Source organism: Alexandromys fortis, unplaced genomic scaffold (assembly GCF_014885135.2).
Source record: "Alexandromys fortis isolate MF-2015 unplaced genomic scaffold, M_Fortis_MF-2015_v1.1 scaffold_109, whole genome shotgun sequence".
NCBI lineage: Eukaryota > Metazoa > Chordata > Mammalia > Rodentia > Cricetidae > Alexandromys > Alexandromys fortis.
In genome coordinates, this window is record NW_026068005.1 from 96,763 (window position 1) to 116,577 (window position 19,815).

At 40.0% G+C, this 19,815-nt stretch overlaps 1 protein-coding gene across 9 annotated transcripts in view; it reads right to left on the reverse strand.

Annotated features, from left to right (window-relative positions):
* Positions 1–19,815, reverse strand: part of R3hdm1 (R3H domain containing 1) — a 137,030-nt gene that overhangs the window by 8,285 nt on the left and 108,930 nt on the right. For all 9 annotated transcript variants that reach the window (XM_050161457.1, XM_050161460.1, XM_050161455.1 and 6 more), the window contains 3 exons: positions 9,212–9,363; positions 6,433–6,536; positions 3,369–3,541 (listed from right to left, as the gene is read on the reverse strand). In XM_050161457.1, the coding sequence (XP_050017414.1) occupies positions 3,369–3,541; positions 6,433–6,536; positions 9,212–9,363 (429 nt within the window). The remainder of the gene's footprint in view (positions 1–3,368; positions 3,542–6,432; positions 6,537–9,211; positions 9,364–19,815) is intronic.

The window sequence follows — 19,815 nt, forward strand, 5'->3', positions numbered from 1 at the left end:
CTAAGAGAGAAATACCAAGTTACATATAAAGACAGGCCCTTTAGAATAACCCACCCCTGCTGTACAGAGGTACTGAGGAATACTGCAGTCTGAAGAGAAGACTGATAGACCTGAGAGGGCACAAGTAATAAATCAACAACTCTACAACAGTTGATGATCAAAAGAGGCCCAAGAAAATACCATAACAAAATAACAGGAATTAATAAGCATGTTCATAATAACTCTCAGTATCAATGACATAAATCCCCCAAATAAAAAGACAGATTAGCAGACTGGATTAGAAAACAGGACCCATTTTTTTTTTTCTTTTTGCTGCCTCCAAGAAACATACCTCACTATCAAAAATATACACCAACTTGGGGTGAAGGATAGAAAAAGGTATTTCCTGTTGGGCATTAGTGACTCATGCCTTTAATCCTAGCACTAGGGAGGCAGAGACAGGCAGAATTCTGTGAGTTCAGGGCCAGCCTAGTCTACAGAGTGAGTTCCTGGACAGTCAGGGATGCACAGAAAAAACCCCATCTCAAAGAAATCAAAGGGGGGTGGGATTCCAAACAAATTTAAGTAAGAAACAAGAAAGTATAGCTATTCTAATATCTGACAAAGTAGACCCCAAACCATAACCAATAAGAGGCAGGGAAGGACTTTCAAAGCAATTAAAGCAAAACCCTCCAGAAGACAAGTCAATTCTTTTCTTTTGAAAAATAATTTATTATTATCTTATGTGCATTGGTGTTTTGCCTGCAGGTATGTTCATGTGAAGGAGCCAGATCCCCCAGAACAAGATACAGGCAGTTGTGAGCTGCCACGTGGGTGCTGGGAACTGAACCCAATAGACAGGTCATTCAGACGAAAACCAAACAAAAATCGGTTGCCAAATGACACTGTATATCAAATGCATTTACACCAACTTCCATCAAACATTAAAGAGCATACTTTTTTTTTAGCAGCCAGTGAAACTTTCTCCAAAACTAGCCATATATTAGGACACAAAGTAAGTCTCAACAAATTTAGGGAAACTGAAATATCATCCTGCCTTCTTTTGGACTACAAAGGAATAAAGCTGGGAATCACAGCAACAAAAACTGCAGAAAGTAGACAAACTCATAGAAACTAAATAACCCACTTGTGAATGAAAATTAGGTTAAGGGAGAAATCAAGAAAAAAGTTAAACGTTGGGCAATGGTGGTACAAACTCGTAATGTCAGCACCCAGGAGGTAGAGGCAGGTGGATCTCTGTGAGTTTGAGGCCAACCTGGGCAAAAGAAAGAGTTCCGGAATAGCCAGGGCTACACAGAGAAACCCTGTCTCGAGAAACCAAAAACCAAACCAAACCAAAATAACAAAGAAGTCCACAACATACCAAAATTTATGGATATAATAAAAAGCAGTTCCTAGAGAAAAATTTAAACCCCTGAGTGCCCTACATCAAGAAGGTTTCAGAGATCATATATTAAATATGAGCCTTTGAAAATATTGTCTTAGAAAAAAACAAGAACAAACACTATCAAAAAAGAGTGATGGAGCAGGAAGAGTTGGCTCAGCAGGTAAGAATGCTACTGCTCTTGCACAGGATCCAGGTTTTGAATATATGAAACAATAATAACTAAATAATTTGATGAGGTGCACTGAAGAGGGAGTAGAAGGGGCATGGAAGGAGAGTTGGAGGGAGAAAATTATGCAAATTAAAAAATGCTAATAGCAAAAAAACTAAACCACAAATAGGTTGGAGAGATGGCTCAACAATTAAGAGGACTTGCTGTTCTTCCAGAACACCTGGATTTGATTTTCAACACCCAGACGGTGACTAACATTCATCTGTAACTCCAGTTTTAGGCGATCTGCCACCCTCCTCTGGCTTCCAAGTGCACCAGGCATGTAGATACAAATATACATAAAATAAACAAGTAATTAAAAGATAAAGACTTTTTGTAAAAAGGTTAATTTCTCTACTAAATATCCCATTTAAACCACATAAGTAGTTTTTTATACATCTATACACCATCCTCTGGGCCTAAAGAATTGGTTAAATTTAGGTTCAAAAGGTATTTAGATTTGTTTTTGTTTGTTTGTTTTTTGAGAGGTCTCACTATGTACCTACCCCTGAGTTGGCCTGAAACTCTCCAGAAAGACTAGATTGACCTTGAACTCAAGATATCTGCCAGCCTCTGCTTTCTGAGACTAGGTTCAATTTTTACTTTCCTTTTTCTTCTCTCTCTCTTCTTTTGACGAAAGCACATTGTAGGTGACTTGTACTTCCTCACACATCACATTAAAAGGTGAATATTTGAGTCACCTTCAGTGACTGTGACAACTGATAACTACAACTGTCCACTAGGTCCAAAGTTATTTGCCTAATCTGTCTACTTTAAAGGTCCCATTAACATTTTTATTTAATGGTTTTAGCATGCTGACAATTTTTACTTGTTCTTTGTTGACAGGGTTTGAAGGCCAAACTCACTATATAGCTAAGACAACTTTGTACTCCTTGTTTTCCTGTTCCAGCTTCCAGGTGCTGGGATTATAGGTGAATAACACCATGCCTGGTGTGATGGTTTAAATAAGAATGTTCCCATAGGCTCACTTTTTAAAGTTTGATCCCTAATCCATATAACTGTTTAGGAAGGATTAGGAGATAGGTGTGGCCTTGAGGAGGCGTGTCACTGGAGGTGGGCTTTGAAGTTTCAAAGGCTCACACCATTCCCAGTTAGTCCGTCCTCTCTGCCTTGTGATTGTGAATGAAAGCACTAAGACACTGCTCTACCAGCATGCCTGCCTGTCACCATGCTCCCTGATGTGATCATCACGGACTCTAACCCTCTGGGACAGTAGTCCCAATAAATGATTTATTTTATAAGTTGCCTTGGTCATCGTGCCTTTTCATATTAATAGAAAAGTAACAAAGACACCTGGTGCTTCAATCTTCTTCTTTGCCAAACTTGAAATTCTGCTTCAGCTTTCTGAATGCTGCAAATTTAAAGACATGAACAAGTATTCCCAGTTCTCTTTTGATACATTTCAGGTCAAATTTATTTTGAACATAAATAAGTTGGCAAATAAAAGTGAGGTATAGAGATCATGAATTTGAGGCCAGGCTAGGCTACAGAAGACCTTATTTTAAAACTTGGAAAATAGTATTTGGATACTGATATAAATGTCTGGAGTAAGAACAGTTCAAATGTCCCTATTAATCTTAGGAGGATTTCAAATGTGATGAAAGGGTTGTTTCTAAATAACAAACCAAGTCACTTAGAGCTTTAATCTCAGAAGCAGAGGCAAAAAGAGCAATGTGATTTCCAGGTCACAGGACTACACAATGAGACTGACTCAAAAACAAACAACAAATAGATAATGAACAAATATCTTACCTGAACAACATTATCTATGTTGCTAAATTCCAAACACTTCTGCCCTCTCTGATGGTCACAGTAGTATTTGTTTTGTTTCCACTGTGGGGGTGAGTGCGCCCGGGACTGTGGATTGTTTGGTAGGTTGAGCTGCATCATCACCATTCCTCCACCAGGTGGCTGCTGTGGCACAGCTGGAAATCAGGAGAATTAGCACACTGAAATCAGCGTGTTTAACACTAGGAAAACAACATTAACTTCAAATTTCTGAATCAGATTCTATAACTATGTATATAAGCCAGATTCAAGCTCTCATGTAGCCTGCTACACATAAGTGATATGTTAAACACACACACACACACACACACACACACACTTCAAAACAATAAAAAAAACAAAATAAAAAAGGCAGGAATTCTTTAGACCTAAACATCTGAAAGAACCTAGTAGAAAACAGCATAAAATATATACTTTATAAATGCTCCTAATTTTTAAAGTAGATGTTTTCCAAATAAAAACAAATTTTATGAGTATTTTGCCAAAAATAAGGGCCAGGCCAGTCATGGTGGTACATACTTTTAATCCCAAAAGAGGCACACAGATTTTTGTGAGTTCGAGAACAGCATGGTCTACATAGAGTTCCAAGACAGCCAGGGCTATTTACAGTGATAAACTCTATCTCAAAAACTAAACTAAACCAACAAGAAAATAAAACCAAAAATAAGAGGAAAGGTTACACTTGTACAGGGAAAATATCGCCCAGGGGGTCAGAGAGCCCAATTTTAGTACTCTGAAAAAATCTGCCCCAGAAAATAATTTCACCTCTTTTAGTTTGCTTTCTCACTTGAAAAAGGAGGTCAGCCAAGATGAATAAGGTTGACTTTATAGAGTTGCAAAAGTTGTATATATGTAAAAATACTTTGCTGAGGGCTGGCCATATTGCTCAGTGAGTAAAGGTGCCTGTCGCCAAGCTAGATAACCTGAATTTGATCTCTAGGACCTACATGGGGGAGGCAAACAACTCCTGAAAGTTGGTTGCTCTCTGACTTTCACTAACTCTATGCTTATCATAGAGTTAGACAGACATTCCTAATAAACACTTTACTAATTGTTCAGAAGATAAAAAAACAGGGGTACCTTCTTATTTCTCTTGCATAGATACTACTGCATTTTGTGTGTATATATGTACCCTGTGTGTACAAGGGTACACACACTGAGTCGCGGCACATGTAAGGAGATAGGACAACTTCTACCTTGTTGAGGCTGTGCTGCATATTCCAAGCTTCCCAGTGACTCTGCCTTTAGTTTAGCATAGAAGTAAGTACTGGGATCACACGTGTGCCACTACATCCAGCCTTTTTGTTTGCTTGTTTTGTTTTTTGTGGGTGCATGGCGGGGTGGTGGTGGTTGAGACAGGGTCTTATAAAATGTGACCTGCCTGGCTTTGAAGTCAGAGATTTGGTTACCTCTGCTTACTGTTTGCTACATTAAAAGTGTGCACTACCACACCTTTTATTTATTTTTTTAAATGTATGTTCCACGGATCAAGCCTGGATTGTCAGGCTTAGGTGGCTAGTGCCTTTATCCACTGAGTCATATCCTAGGTCCCATTTTAGTAGCAAGTATGTGCTTTACCAGATATCAAGAACATTAAGCTATGCGATATAGATCTATGCCCCGATTAAGGACCTTAGTTGGTACTATAGTAATCCTAATCGTGGTTCCAGTTCCCTACATATAAAACCAGCTTGACTGGGCAGGATGTCTCAAGATCTCCTAAGTGTGAACTGAAAGTGGCCCAGGCTGGATAAAGCCACAGTTAGTCATTTACTGTTTATCTGTCAACAAACTATCACGGGAAAATGCAGTGTAATGCTAAAGATTTGTATACAAGCAGAGAGAGGCATTAGAGCTTTTCAAAGACTTGGAGAAACATTTGACAAAGAGAAGATCTGGGGGATAGTCTTTCCTAGATGGAAAAACAGTAAAATAAGTACTTCTGGTGTGAAAAATTGTAATTTGCAGCCCCCAAGAGGCTGAGAAAGGAAATGAGCCTTGAATTTGAAGCAAGTCTGAGACAGAATGAGCTGTAGGCTAGTTTGGTTTTAAAGAAAGACACAGTCTCAAAAGGGAGTAATAAAAGGAAAAAACATGCAGTTGTAGTAAGAAATTAGGTTCTGTGCATCTGAGCATGCGTGTGTAACTGGGAGGCTTGCTAGTGAGGAAGGGAAAAGGGGCAGTATATTTGAGTTTGTTATTTTAAGATTTGTTTTTATGTTATATGTATGGTGCTTTGTCTGTGTGGATGTATGTGAGTGCACTATATATATGCAGTATCTGAGGACTTCAGAAGAGGGGAATAGATCCCTTAGAACTGGAGTTAAAGCCAGATGTTAGCCATCATATGGGTGCTAGGAACTGAACAAGGGTCCTTGGAGGAGCACCAGTGTTCTTAACTGATCGATGAGCTATATAGCTCCAGCCCATATCTGAGTTTTTTATTCAGAGAATGACATGAAGTAATTTCTGTTACAGGACAATAGATTGGTAACTGTGTGTGTGTTGGGAAATGCAAAGGCATTAAACATGAGCACAGCAGGGAAGACGGCACTGAGGAAATAGTGACTCTGTGTGACAGGGAGTCACAGAGAGTCATGGTTCTGAGACCTCTGCATTAGTCAGTAGATAGAGGAAATAATGAGCCTGACATGACTTTGAACTTCTGGGTAGAGATGTTCAGTAGAAACTGGCTACATGATTTTGTTTCAGTAGGAGCAAGAATTACCAGATATCAAAAAATAATAGCCGAGGCCTTAGGTTGATCTGATTATACAGAAGGCTCTAGAAAATAACCTAGAAAGGACTAGGAAAAGTATCCCCAAGATTACCAACCTCATAGAGTGGGGAGAATAAAGGCAGAACAATGAGCCGGGTACTAGAAAAGGAAGACATGACCTGCACATGCTATCCTGACTCAGCACAGTACACGAGACATCTGAGTGCATGTCAGCAGTCTGCCAGCTGAGAACCAGTCAACTACCCTCAAATGAATGAACCCCGAATCTGTGTCAGCTGTTAGGCATACCTGCACACTGATGGCCTTGGAGCTGCTGAGAACTGCATGGTGATGTGGTTCGAGGAAACTGTACTTGTTCTGACCCTGGATGCTGTAAGTAACCAACTGCAGAGCTACAGGGTAAAACACCAAACACAGAAAACAGTACAATGAAATGAAGATAATTAAAAAGTCTGAAATAAAATTCCTTCAAATGTATTTAAATAGATGTATTTTTCAAACTGGCAGGCAGGAGTCAAACCTCATTTAACTCTTTGTTCTGTGATCACTCAGTAAAAACCACTTTACATTCACAGCACTGACCAATATACTGCAAATTTTACGATGATTCTAACATTTCTATTGTAGTGATCAAGTAGTGATTTAAAAAAAGAAGTCACGCTACATAGTGGTGGTTCAATATTTTCTCTTAATCCCAGTACTTGGGAAGCAGAAACTGGCAGATATCTGTGAGTTCAAGGATAGCCTGGTTTACAGATCAAGGTCCAGGACAGCTAGGGTTGCACAGTGAAATCCTGTCTGGAAAAGAAAAACAAAAACAAAAAAACAAAAACCCCAAAACAACAACAAAAAAGAAATCACTAATTTATAAAATAAAAAGTGATGTAACTGGAGTTCATGAAGTACACAAAAGAAAATGTGAATACGAAGGGTAGTGGGGAGGGGTATTTGGGAAGATTTGGAGGGCAGAAAGGAAGGGAGAAATGCAATTAAGTTATAATCTAAAAAATAAAAAAGGACGGACAATTTGACAATAATGAGACTCAGAAAAGAAATGTTGTTTCTTGAAAAATGTAGCAAGATGGGCAGAGGTGGCACATGTCTTTACTCCTAGCACTCAGGAGGCAGAAGGAGGTAAATCTCTGAGTTTGAGGCCAGCCTGGTCTATAGAGTGAGTTCCAGGACAACCAGGGCTACGTACAGAAAGTCTGTCTTGAAAAAAAAAAAAAAAAACCAAACAAAACCAAGAATCAAAACAAATAAACAAAAACAAACAAACAAACAAAAACCCCTCAAAAAACCCAAAGAAAACAATTCAGGACCCAGGACTAGTGTGGGCCCCTTTTAGGTAAATCTTCCCACATCAAATGAGGTCAGCTAGACAACACTACCCTTACCCATAGGCATGCCCAAGGCCAGTCTGAGCTAGGCATTCCCTCATTAAGACTCTCTTCCAAAGAGATTCCGAGGTAACAACCTAGCTGACAATTAAAACTAGCTATGGTAATAAATGATGAGGTTTCAGAGCCTGCTTCTCAGCCTCCTTCGTCAGTGCTATATGTCATTCTTCAAACTCTCAGACCATGTCTGACCCAGCGATTTGAGACTAGAGCCTCCAATCCATTTGTCTGAGTCTCACTCAGCCTCAGTCAGTTTGCTGGTACCTCAGCCCTAAAGCTGAACCCCACCATATATTGTCAAAAGGAGGGACAAGCAAATTAGCATTAGTCCTGAAAGGTTCAGGAATGTCCCAAAATGTGGGAGAAGCCTAGTGAGGGCACCTCAGTACCTGGTAACAGGAAGTACATGAGGAAATAACATGCCAGGTCAGGCCTTTAATCCTAGCACTTGAGAGGCCAAGGTGGGTAAATCACTGATTTTGAGGCAAATCTAGACAGTAAGTTCTTGGCCAAGTACGACTACATAGTGAGACCTTTAAACAATTACTTTTTATAAAAGGATATTATTTATTTATTATGTATATAGTGTTCTGTCTGCATGACAGAAGAGGGCACCAGATCTCATTACAGATGGTTGTGAGCCACCATGTGGTTGCTGGGAATTGAACTCAGGAACTCTGGAAGAGCAGTCAATACTATTAACCTGTGAGCCATCTCTTTAGTTCCACACAATTACTTTAAAAAAAAAAAAAAGATATATATAATGAATACAATACTCTGCCTGCATGTGTACCTGCCCCTGAAGAGGGCACCAGATCTCATGAAAGATGGTTGAGCCACCATGTGGTTGCTGGAAACTGAACTCAGGAGCTCTGGAACAAGAGTCAGTGCTCTTAACCGCTGAGCCATCTCTCCAGTCCCACACAATTACTTTTTAAGAGATTTATTTATGTTAAGTCAGCCAGAGTTGTAAGCAACTGTTAGCTGCAAGAAGTGGGTGGTGCTAAGAACCAAACCCAGGCTCTCTAGAAGAGCAACAGTTTGTAACTGCTGAGATGTTTCTCCAGTCCCTACTCTCATTTTTAATCAGGTGTGGGTGTTGGCATATAGGTAAATAATTGTACATGAATGCAGGAGCCTGTGTGGGCCAGAGGCATTAGGTCCCCCAAAGATGGTGTTGTAAGCCACCAAGAACTCTTTACTGCAATGCCATCTTTCCAGGCTCCATTTTCAGAGATTTTAAATTCACATTAATTTCTATTTTCAAAGGGCTGGAAAATTAGTTTATATAAATGTTTAGAAATTATTAGAAAAGGGGCTTGAGAATGTTCAGTAGTTAAGAGCACAGCTTTTCTTACAGAGGATCTAAGTTCAGTACCTAGTACCCACATGACGGGTCACAACCACCAGTAACTTCAGTTCTGGGGGGATCCAATGCCCTCTTTTCCTCCTGGGCATTGCATACATGTGTTGCACTTACGTACACGCAAAAAAACATATACACATATATAAAATAAAAATAAATAAATCTAAAAAATTACTAGATAAATAGCATCATACATTTTTTGCTTTATAATAGAAAATTATTTTAGTAATTTAGTCAACTGTAGGCCTCTGGTGCAGCACACCACACTCCTGTGCACGGGAGGTTTTGTAGTCACACTCACCTTAAATTACTTTGTTGGCCAGGTGGAATGACACTGTAGTAGACTGGCATTCCTGTTGTGGGCAGAGATCCTTGATTAGACTGGTTAGGGAACACAACAGGCTGTTGGTAAGTCTGATGGGCAATTCCTTGGGAACCTTGAGGCAGTGAAACCTAAAATTGGAAGACAATTAAATACAAAAATGTTTTTCTAAACCTTGCAGATGTTCATGTCCAGTTGCTTGTAAAGTACTGGTAGAGAGGAGAAGCTCACCACAGTACTACCCTAACAGTTTATGTGTCCTTGGACCAGCTGTTTTGGACTAATGGAAATCATAATAGGCTAAGTGTATTCAATTTTTGAAAAACATGATTTATTCTTTTAAAAGTTATTTAGAAAAATAAGCCCTGAGCAAAAAGATGATCATGTGACAAGGAAGAGACATCCAATTTACCTCAGGCAAAGTTTACAAGGATTCAGGGAGCATATCAGTGAAGCACACTAGGTCATAGTGAGAGCTATGGAGCTTCGGTTGTCCAAAAGAGGCCCCATCTCCTCACTTGACTACTTAAGAGACACTAAGGGCCCTCAGTTCCACATCAGAAAAGCTGGAAGTGACTCTGGAAACTGCTCTGAGCAAAGACAGAACATCTAAAGGAGTGAGTACAGCAAGCATCTGGGAAGTGGATTTTCAAATCACTAAAAGCAACTGGATGGTCATGTTAGATCTTAACACTCTACTTCAGTTCTCCAGCTTCTAAATCATAAACCACACAGGCATAATAAGATATCCTGATTTATAAATGTACCATAAAATTATAGTGGGTTGTAGTGATTTTATTAAATAAACCCAACATATAAACTTATGATGGGATGCTGTCAAAGTGATGGTGACAGTGAAGATCAACACTACTGAGGACTTACTGCCAGGTTCCAGATGCTTTGTGTAGATCTCATTAAAACACCCGAACAACCTATGCAACTACTTTCATAAATTCTTTGGAAACTTTTTTCCTTTTGAGGTTGTTTTTTTTTTTTTTTTTTTTCCCCTGTTGCTGTTGGGTTTTATTTGAGAAAGGGCCTTGCTATTGTAACTGATCTTAAAATTGCACTGCAAACCAGGCTGGCCTAAAACTTGCTGTAATCCTCATGCTTCTGCCTCTAAAGTAGAACATTACAGGTGTTGTGCAACCATGATGGGCAACATCTCTGTTTTAGTAAATTGACTGTAATTACATAATTTCTCTAAAGTTTACTATCATTCTAGGCTACTCAGTATCACACAGTAAAACCTAGCCTTTAAAAAAAAAAGACTTAAAATTAAGTTTAAGTCTTATCTCTAAAATACAACCTGTAACCAGTCATCTCAAAATACAAAACTGTTAATTACTTTCCCTTTGGTGCAATTATTCCAAATTAATCAAACAAATAATTTTGTCTGATTTATCCATCTTTGTAAAATATAACTGAAATGTCTGTTTACTAAGGAGGTGTATAATGTTTTGAGATTATTTCCAGTTGAATAAGTTAAAGTTAAAAAGGAAAGCTTTATCTAGTTGACTTCGTGTGTGCATATATTGTACACCGAAAACACAGGGTGACACTGTGTGTACCTCAGTCACTCTCCTTGTATTTTTAGACAAAATTTCTCACTGAACTTGAAGCTCACCAATTCCAGTAGGCTGGCTGGGCCAGAGCCCTCATGTTTCCATCTACCCAACACTGAAATCACAGGTGTGCACTGCTGCCCCTTGTTTTGTGGATGCTGAAGATGGACCTCAGGTCCTGATAATTACACAAGAAGCAGTATTAAGGACTGAGCCATTTCTCTAGCACTCAAATGTATTTTTTAACAAGGAAAACACCTGCCAGAAATGGTGGCGAATGCCTTTAATTTCAGCACTTGGGAGGCAGAGGCAGGTAGATCTCTGTGTGAGTTCAAGGCCAACCTGGTCTACACAGTGAATTCTACATAGTGTGACCTACATAGCCAGACCTACTTAGTTGGATTCTGCTTAAGATTATGTGGTATCCACTGCCTCTAGGTCCATGCCAGTTTGAGTGACCTGCACTGCTAACTGGAGCCATAGTGCCATCCAGGTCAAGGCTGCTGCAAAGGACCATGTCTGGATCCATGGTCCAACAGCAGCTGGGGTCTGTGTGGATATTCATGGCTGGTATTGCCACCAAGAGCCACGTGGATGTCAGGGGTCTGGGCTGTCACCTAGGGCCATTTTAATGCCCAAGGACTGAGCATCTGCATGGCCATATAGATCTGAGTAGCCTGAATTGCCACCCAGGAACATGGTGTTGCCCTGGCATGGGTTGCTGTGGGAGGCTATGTGTGGGTCCATGACCCTGCCATAGTCCAAGTCAGTGATGAGGTTTGCCACAGAAAGCAGTGAGGACAGAGCTGCAGAGTTGGCCATGCCCCTCACTGGCTGCAGCTCTAGGGAGAACTGGTCCTCCTACCTGTCACCAACTGCAGCATTTGGGAGAGTGGGTCCTGTACCTCACCTGGGCAGCACAGTAGAGTTGGCCCTGGCAGTATGAGTGCAAGTGAGCCAACCCTGAAGGCTTGAGAGTGGCAGAACTAGCTCCACTATCTGTCATGCAGTGATGTTGGCAATGGAAAGATACCCTTATTCCCCTTCCCAACCTACAGCACGTGGGAAAAGCTGGTCTCAGGGTCACGAGAGTGGGAGAGCTGATCTGGCCCCTCACTGGCTTGAGTACTCGGTAGAGTGGGCTCTACACCTAGTCTGGGCAGCATAGTTGAGGTTGTTGACACAGATGCAGGTGATCAGACCTGGTGATAGCGCATGGGAGTTCAAGCTCCATCCCTCATTTGTTATATAGTTACGTGGGCAAGGGAGAGAAGACCTCTCTTCTCCCCAAACCCTTGTTAACTGTGGTGGGTGGGAGAGCTGGGTCTGGGGTCATAAAGTCATAAGAGTGAGAAAACTGGCACTGCACCTCACCTGAGCAGTTAACTGTGTGTTTAAAAATATATGTAGGCTTGGGAAAGAAAAAGGATGGAGAAAGTCCTTTAAAAAGAGATAGAATAATAATAAAAAAAAAAGCCTAGTAAAGATAGAAAGTACAGAGTCTGAATACTGTATGATAATGTGTTATCTTTGAATTGTTTGACTGCTGAGGAAGGAGCAACAGCTGCTAAAGACATTTGATTATAAAAAGTGTTGAATTAAACAAACCTATTTATTTTAAAAATATCTTGACTTCAAAATTTAAGTCAAAAGGTACGTTACTTTGGCAAAGAGGTTCTGCTTTTATATGCATAAGAAATGAGAGGCTGTGGGTTCATTCTGGGATAAGAAAAATCAGGTTTGATCAAGGAAGATGGCCCTCCCCTTAAAAATCTCCAATAGGAACAGACTGCCCAGATGATCCAACTTCTTGGAGTGCCTCTGCTGCAGTTCCCCAAGTTCTACATCCATAACGACTTCAAAGTGACTAGTTGAGGTGATTCAGCATCATAGAATACTCCAGTCAGGATTTATCATACTCCTAAATTTTCTCAGGGTCCCCCAAAGATTACCAGTACCTCCAATCAGCAGGAAATAGCCTAGAAAACTATGCTCACATCCCTCCCCATCCCCTCAAAAAACAAAAAAACAAAGAAACCCCCAAACCAGATTATGGATGTTTGTCTTTGTTTAGAGTGATGATTGCAAGTTATTACGGAAAATGGTCAGGAAAAAAGCTAAACAAAGGAGATTAGATTATTGATGGGAAATGTGTTGAAGGACCCACAATTTCATAAAAAAAAAAATCATGTCAATACCAAAGGTATTAAAAAAAGACTCTTCCATCACCTGGCAACAAGCCACTAAAATTATATGAAAATGTCCGACTTGTTCTTTAAACAATCAAACACACTACCTGCAGCAAGTAACAACCCAAAGGGTACTCAAAGGAATGAAATCTGGCATATGGGTGTTCCATTTTGTAGCATTTGAAAAACTAAAATATGTACACTACACCATTGATACCTATTCAGACTTTCTTTCATTCTTTTTGTTTGTTTGTTTTGTTTTTCAAGACAGGGTTTCTCTGTAGCTTTGGAGCCTGTCCTGGAACTAGCTCTTGTAGACCTACCAGGCTGGTCTCGAACTCACAGAGATCCTCCTGACTCTGCCTCCTGAGTGCTGGGATAAAAGACATGTGCCACCACTGCCCAGCTCCTATTCAGGTTTTCAATGGGCAACTGCTTTGAGTTTGGAAAAGGCTAATTCAGTAATCATACATTTTCTAGAAGTTATGGCCATCATGGGTATACCTATAAATAAAGACAGACAATACTCCAGCACATGTCTCTAAGAAAATGAAACACATTTTTGCTTATTTAATATAAAGTATATTACACATGTATCACACAACTCTACAGGGCAGGAGGTTATAAAAAATCAAATAGAACTCTAAAGGATGTGTTAAATAAACAGAAAGGGATGATAAATACCCCCAGAAATAGACTGTATAACGCTTTATTAACTTCGAATTTTCTAAATACCAATGAGAAAGCAACTATCGCTGCCGAAGACATTGGATACTTAAAAAAAAAAACTAAGGTATTAAATTAGCCAGTAAACTTTAAAGATTTATTGACTTCAGAATGGAAAACCAGGACATATATTATGTTGAGGAAGGTTTTGCTTTTGTTTTCACAGGAGAAGAAAAGCTATGGATACAATCAAGATGGATAAAGATATGATTTGTACAAGAGACACCTCTTAGTTAGAAGAGATGATAGTTCATCAAACAGCATGGCTGTTTAATCTAAACTAACCTATAACACTAACAAATGCTTTTCATTTCATCAGAAATAACTTGCCAAAAGAAAATCTCCCCTAAATTAGGGTTGGGGTATGGTTTTGTTTCTGTCTTTTCAGGAGAATAAAGGTACCCAGCCAAGAAATCCAAAGAACACTGGACAAATGAGACATCTGAAGATAAAAGGCGAATTTTTTTTTGAAGTTGCTTACTTGTACTTCCTGCTTACTCGTTAATGATGTTTCCTTTCCCAGGTCTCTGAGGGAGCTGAAGACTAGACAGACTAGATGGTTATAGTTTCACTGTTTACCAGATGCAGAAAAGAAATTTACTATGTTGGGAGGCACCAAAAGATAGCTTTGGATGGTAATGCAAGTTATGATATAAAGTAAATTAGGTACAAGACTTTGAACTCACTAAAATAGGACAGATAATGGAGTATTTTCTCTGAATTTGTCAAATGCAAATGGACTACACAATGTTGATCTGTCTGTATATATTTTATACAGTTATTGTACTTATTATATATAATTTTTCTTATGTTAGTTATAGCCCTTTTATTTTAGAATTTTCCTTTTATAAAAAGGGAATGTAGGGATATTTTGTTCATGTTTTAAGAAATAAAGTTTGCCTGAAGATCAGAGTGCAGACTAAGCTACTAGTGACCAGGGAGTGGTGGCACATACCTTTAGTCCCAGTACTCAGGAGACAGAGGCAGAGGGATCTCTGTTGGTTCAAGGCCATCATGGCTATATTAAGATTGAATCTGTCTAAAAGAGAAAGAGCTCACACAAGGGTGATCACAGCACTTGGGAACCACACACCTTTAATCCCAGCACTAGGGAGGTGGAGACAGGAGGGATATGGCTGGGAAGAGAGAGGAATATAAGGTGAGAGGAGACAGGAACCCAGTGTGGTACAAGATTTAGTGGAGAAAGTTGCAGTCTGAGGACAAAGTTTGAGGAGACAGACTGAGGACAGGATCTCCCCTTCTGTCTGAGCATTGGTAGAGGTAAAAGGTTTCTCTAGCGGCTGGCCGCACTGCTTCTCTGGTCCTTCAGCTTTCACCCCCTAATATCTGAGTCTGGGTTTTATTTATCAAGACAATTAGAATTCGGGCTATACAATACATATCTAGGAGGAGTCCCAAGGAGGAATATTAATAATTCAAATATTATTTGAATAACAAATAATAGTATTGGTAGAACAGCAGAAGCCAGAGGTATCGAACCGATCAATGAACCATTGCAAAGAATACTTACAAGATGTATGGACTAAGGGGTATACTGTATGACTCATGGGGAACACTATGGCTTCCATGCAGAGATTTCCTTTTTTTTCCTTTGTCTTTGTTTTGACACTATACTTTTAATTTTTTTGTGAGGGGGTGGGGGTGGGGTCAAAAGGACAGATGCCAGAGGCAAGGGAACAGGGAGGTGAGTAGAATCAGGATACATGATGTAAAATCCAAAAAGAATCAATAAAATTAAAAAATAAAAAGTGTGGCTTCAGAACATGATGTGGGATGTCCTTCTGTATATGTGTTGCTTTTATTGGTTGCTGAAAAAAGTTCTTTTGGCTAATGGCTTAGCAGAGTAAAGACAGGTGGGAAATCTGAACAGAGACATATATAGAAGAGTAGGCGGAGTCAAAGAGATGCCATGTAGCTGCCAAAGGAGAAAGACACCAGAACCTTACCAGTAACTCACAGCCTAGTGACGATACACAGATGAACAGAAATGTGTTAATTTAAGCTAGAAGAGTTAGGTAGGAATAAACCTAAGGCGCTGGCCAAACAGTGTTGGAATTAATAGAGTTTTTGTGGAATTACTCGGGTCTGGGCAGCCGGGAAACTAAAGTGCAGTCTCGCTCACAAGAACACACTGTTAAGGACAGATCATTTGCTTGGCCTGTTTGTCAGATGATAGTTTATCACTATTGTACTCATCTACTCAGAATGGTAGAAACATGACAAAGAAAGCTTCCATTCACAGATGGCCACAACACTTTCTCTTATCATTTACTTTCATATTTACCCAGTGTGAGGATTGCTTGATATACTATAAGAAACAACTTGTAAAAAAAGACATGATATAGTACAAGCTTAATGTTTTAAACTCCAGAACTACAAAACCAATGTTTCTCTCCAAAAACAAAACATAGAACTTTTTCAACATCTAGCTCCATTTAAAAATTATTATACCGACTGGGTGGTGGCAGCTCACACCTTTAATCCTGGCACCTAGGAGGCAGAGGCAGACAAATCTCTAAATTCAAAGCCAGCCTGGTCTATAGAGTGACTTTCAGGACAGCTACATACAGAAACTTTGTCTTGAAAAACAAAAAATAAAATAACAACAACAAAAAACTATACTAACAAAGCTATACCTTATTTAAAATAACATTTCTTGAAATAGACTGCGAGTCTCTAAAAACTAAGGGCTAATCTCTTTTCCCTGAATATTTAGAATCAGAAGAGAGTGCTTGATGCTCTGGATTAACTGTAGAAGGCAGTGGTTCTGGCTAGGGATGGAAGGATTATGTGACTAAGTCAAGAATGGATGGTTTTATAAAAGGCACAGAGGACATAAGGGAGAAAAAAAGAGGTGAAACTATTTTAATGGTGTTTGTTTTTCGATCCCTATATATTACTAATAAGCTGCAAAGCCAGATACTCCAAACTACTTCATCAAAATTCCTGCACAATTCCACATTGCAAATACTTAACTTTTCTGGAACTATAAGGAATATGCTTACATAATCACTTACATCCTTCTCCATCCTTTGAATATCTTTACAACTAAGTTATGCCTGGACTTTTCTTGTAAAAATATTTGAAGGTTATTTTTAAATAAGATCTCTCTGTGTAACCCTGGCTAGACTGGAACTATGTAGCTCAGACTAGTCTTGAACTTATAGACATCCACCTCTGCCTTTTGAGCCATGCACCACCATGATCAACCACTAGCTGAAGGTTCCTAATATTAGCATCAACATACACTTGGCCCTGGCCCTTGAGGACCTGACACCCCTGTCCCTTTAAAAGGAGAAACTCCACCTACTTCCCTGTCTTCTTCCTCTATTTGTATCTCCTTCTTTCCCTTTCTCCCTCCTTTTCCACAGCTCCTATCCCCAGAGGCCGGTCTCTTTCCTCACTTTTATCCTTTTCCATTCCCTTTCTCTCACTAAAACTTCCCACGTAAGCTCTGTCTGCATGACGTGTGTGTCTCTCACCTAACATGGTTTGGACTCTCCCGCCAAGAGCTCTCTCCTGCACAGAATCCTAACACCTAATTTCCCAGTCTTTGGCAGTAGGCCTTTCACATGCCCACTGCTTCACTTGTGGTTTCTCTGTTACTAGTATGTTCAACAAGATAACCAATTTGCTTATCTATGTTTAGATATAATCTATGCACATTTTTAAAGATTTATTTATTTATTATGTATACAGTATTTTCAGTATTCTGTCTGCAAGTATGCCTGTAGGCCAGAAGAGGGCACTAGATCTCATTACAAATGGTTGTGAGCCACCACGTGGTTGCTGGGAATTAAACTCAGGACCTTTATTAAGAGCAAACAGTGCTCTTAACGCTGAGCCATCTCTCCAGCCCCCTCTATGCACATTTTCTTTTCACAGTAAGTTTAAATTTTTATTTCAATAACAATGACCTTTGGACTCTTCTTAACATTCCATTCCTTAGCTCTGGAAAACTGGCAGGCTAGTAGATTCAACCCACTTACAAATTACTTCCTATACTGGTTTAGTTTCAATTTGATATATGGGGAAGAGGAACTTAAAATGAAGAATTGCATCCATCAGACTGGGCATGGCTGTATGGTGGCATTTTTCTGAATAAACTTATTGATGTATGAGAACCCAACCTCTGTGGACAGGTGGGTCTGGATTGCATAAGACAGATAGGCATGCAGGTAAGCCTAGGAACATGCTAGAAAGCAGTATTCCTTCATGACTTCTGCTTTAAGTTCCCACACTGCTGGAGTGCTCTCTCTGATAAATGGCCTATAAGCTGTAAAATGAAAAAATCCTTTTCTTTGCGAGCTGCTTTAGGTTACAGTGTTTATCACTGGAATAGAAAGTAAACTAGGACATTCCCTGAAGAAGGGAGGAAAAGCAAATTTCCGAAAATGTCATATAACAAAGATATCTATTTAGGTCAGGTGTGTGGCACACGCCTTTAATCCCAGCACTCAGGAGGCAGAAAGAGACAGGCAGATCTCTGAGTTTGGGGCCAGCCTGGTCTGCAGATTCAGTTCAGGACAGTCAGGGCTACAAAGACAAATCCCGTGTTCAAAAACAACAAAACAAAAACAGGAAAGAAGTCTATTTATTTGGGAAACAAATATTTCTGTTCTAGATCTACAAAACAAACATTTTAGTTTTATTTATTTGAGACGAAGTCTCACTATGTAGTTCTGACTGACTCACTATATAGACCAGGCTAGCTTTGAATTCATTCACACACACCTGTTTACCACCCAAGTGTTGGGATTACAAATGTGTACCACCATGCCCGGTCTTCCATGGCTTTTCTTGTTTTTGTTTTTGTTTTTGAGTCAGGTGATGTGGGAGTGTCTATCACTACAAAATGGTGCCTGACATGGTAGCAGCAATTTCTTGGGTCTGCTCTGCTTGCTAGAGGCAAGCAAGCACCTCATCTAAGAGAGGCTTCCTGACTCAGCTTCAGCTCCAAAACCCGGCAGCTCTTAAGAGGTCCTGCCACAAAACATTTAAATGGTGTTGATGAAAAGCCAACTGAATGCTTGTTTGTTTTCAGCTGTAGCAGGAAAAAAACCTGTGTTGTTTTAAAATGCCGGCTTTCTGGGCCGTCCTGCCAGGGCAAACTCTGTTTGAGGCAGGAGGGCCAGCTACAGAGAGAGGACTTGAGTGTCGTCTGTTGCAGCTTGTTTGATGGCAAGGACCTTGAAACACTGTAGACTTGTGGCACTGAATGCGGTACCTCAGCCACAACGTTGGAATGGCAGAAAGCTAAGGAATGGGCTACATCTAGCCGGCAAAGCCACGGCTTTACTCCTACTGAGATTGCTTGGTAAATTAAAGACTCATGTGGTCAGAAAAACAGAGAGAGATACAGTAAAGAGAGCGTCAAAGACAAAATTTTTGAATGATTTACAGTGTTAAAAATATATGCAGACTAAAAGTTAAAGTTCTTAAAGAAAAAACAAAAATAAGAAAGAGAGTAGTTGGGTGTGGTAGTACACACCTTTAATCCCAACACTTGGGAGGCAGAGGGAGATTGACCTCTGTGACTTCAAGGTGTGGTAGCACACGCCTTTGATCCCAATGCCTGTGAGGCAGAGACAGGTGGATCTCTGAGAGTTCAAGGAGAGCCTGGTCTACAGAGTTATTCCAGGTCAAAGAGATACAGAGAATATAAAATAAAAGTAAAAATAAATGAAATAGAGGTTAAAATAAAGCGTACAAAGATGGAAAATACAGAGAATCTTTTTTTTTATTGAGAATAAGAAAAAAAAGTTTCCGCCGCCTCCCATTTCCCTCCCCCTCCCCCCACTCTTCTCCCCCCTCCACTCTTTTCCCCCTCCCTCTCCAATCCGAAGAGCAGTCGTGGTTCCCTGCCCTGTGGAAAGTCCAAGGTCCTCCCCCCTCCATCCATGTCTAGGAAGGTGAACATCCAACCTGGCTAGGCTCCCATCAAGCCGGAACATGAAGTAGGATCAAAACCCCTTGCCATTGACCTTGGCTTCTCATCAGTCCATGATCAGAGAGTCCGGTTTTATCCCAGGCTTTTTCAGTCACAGTCCAGCTAGCCTTGGTGAGCTCCCAATAGATCAGC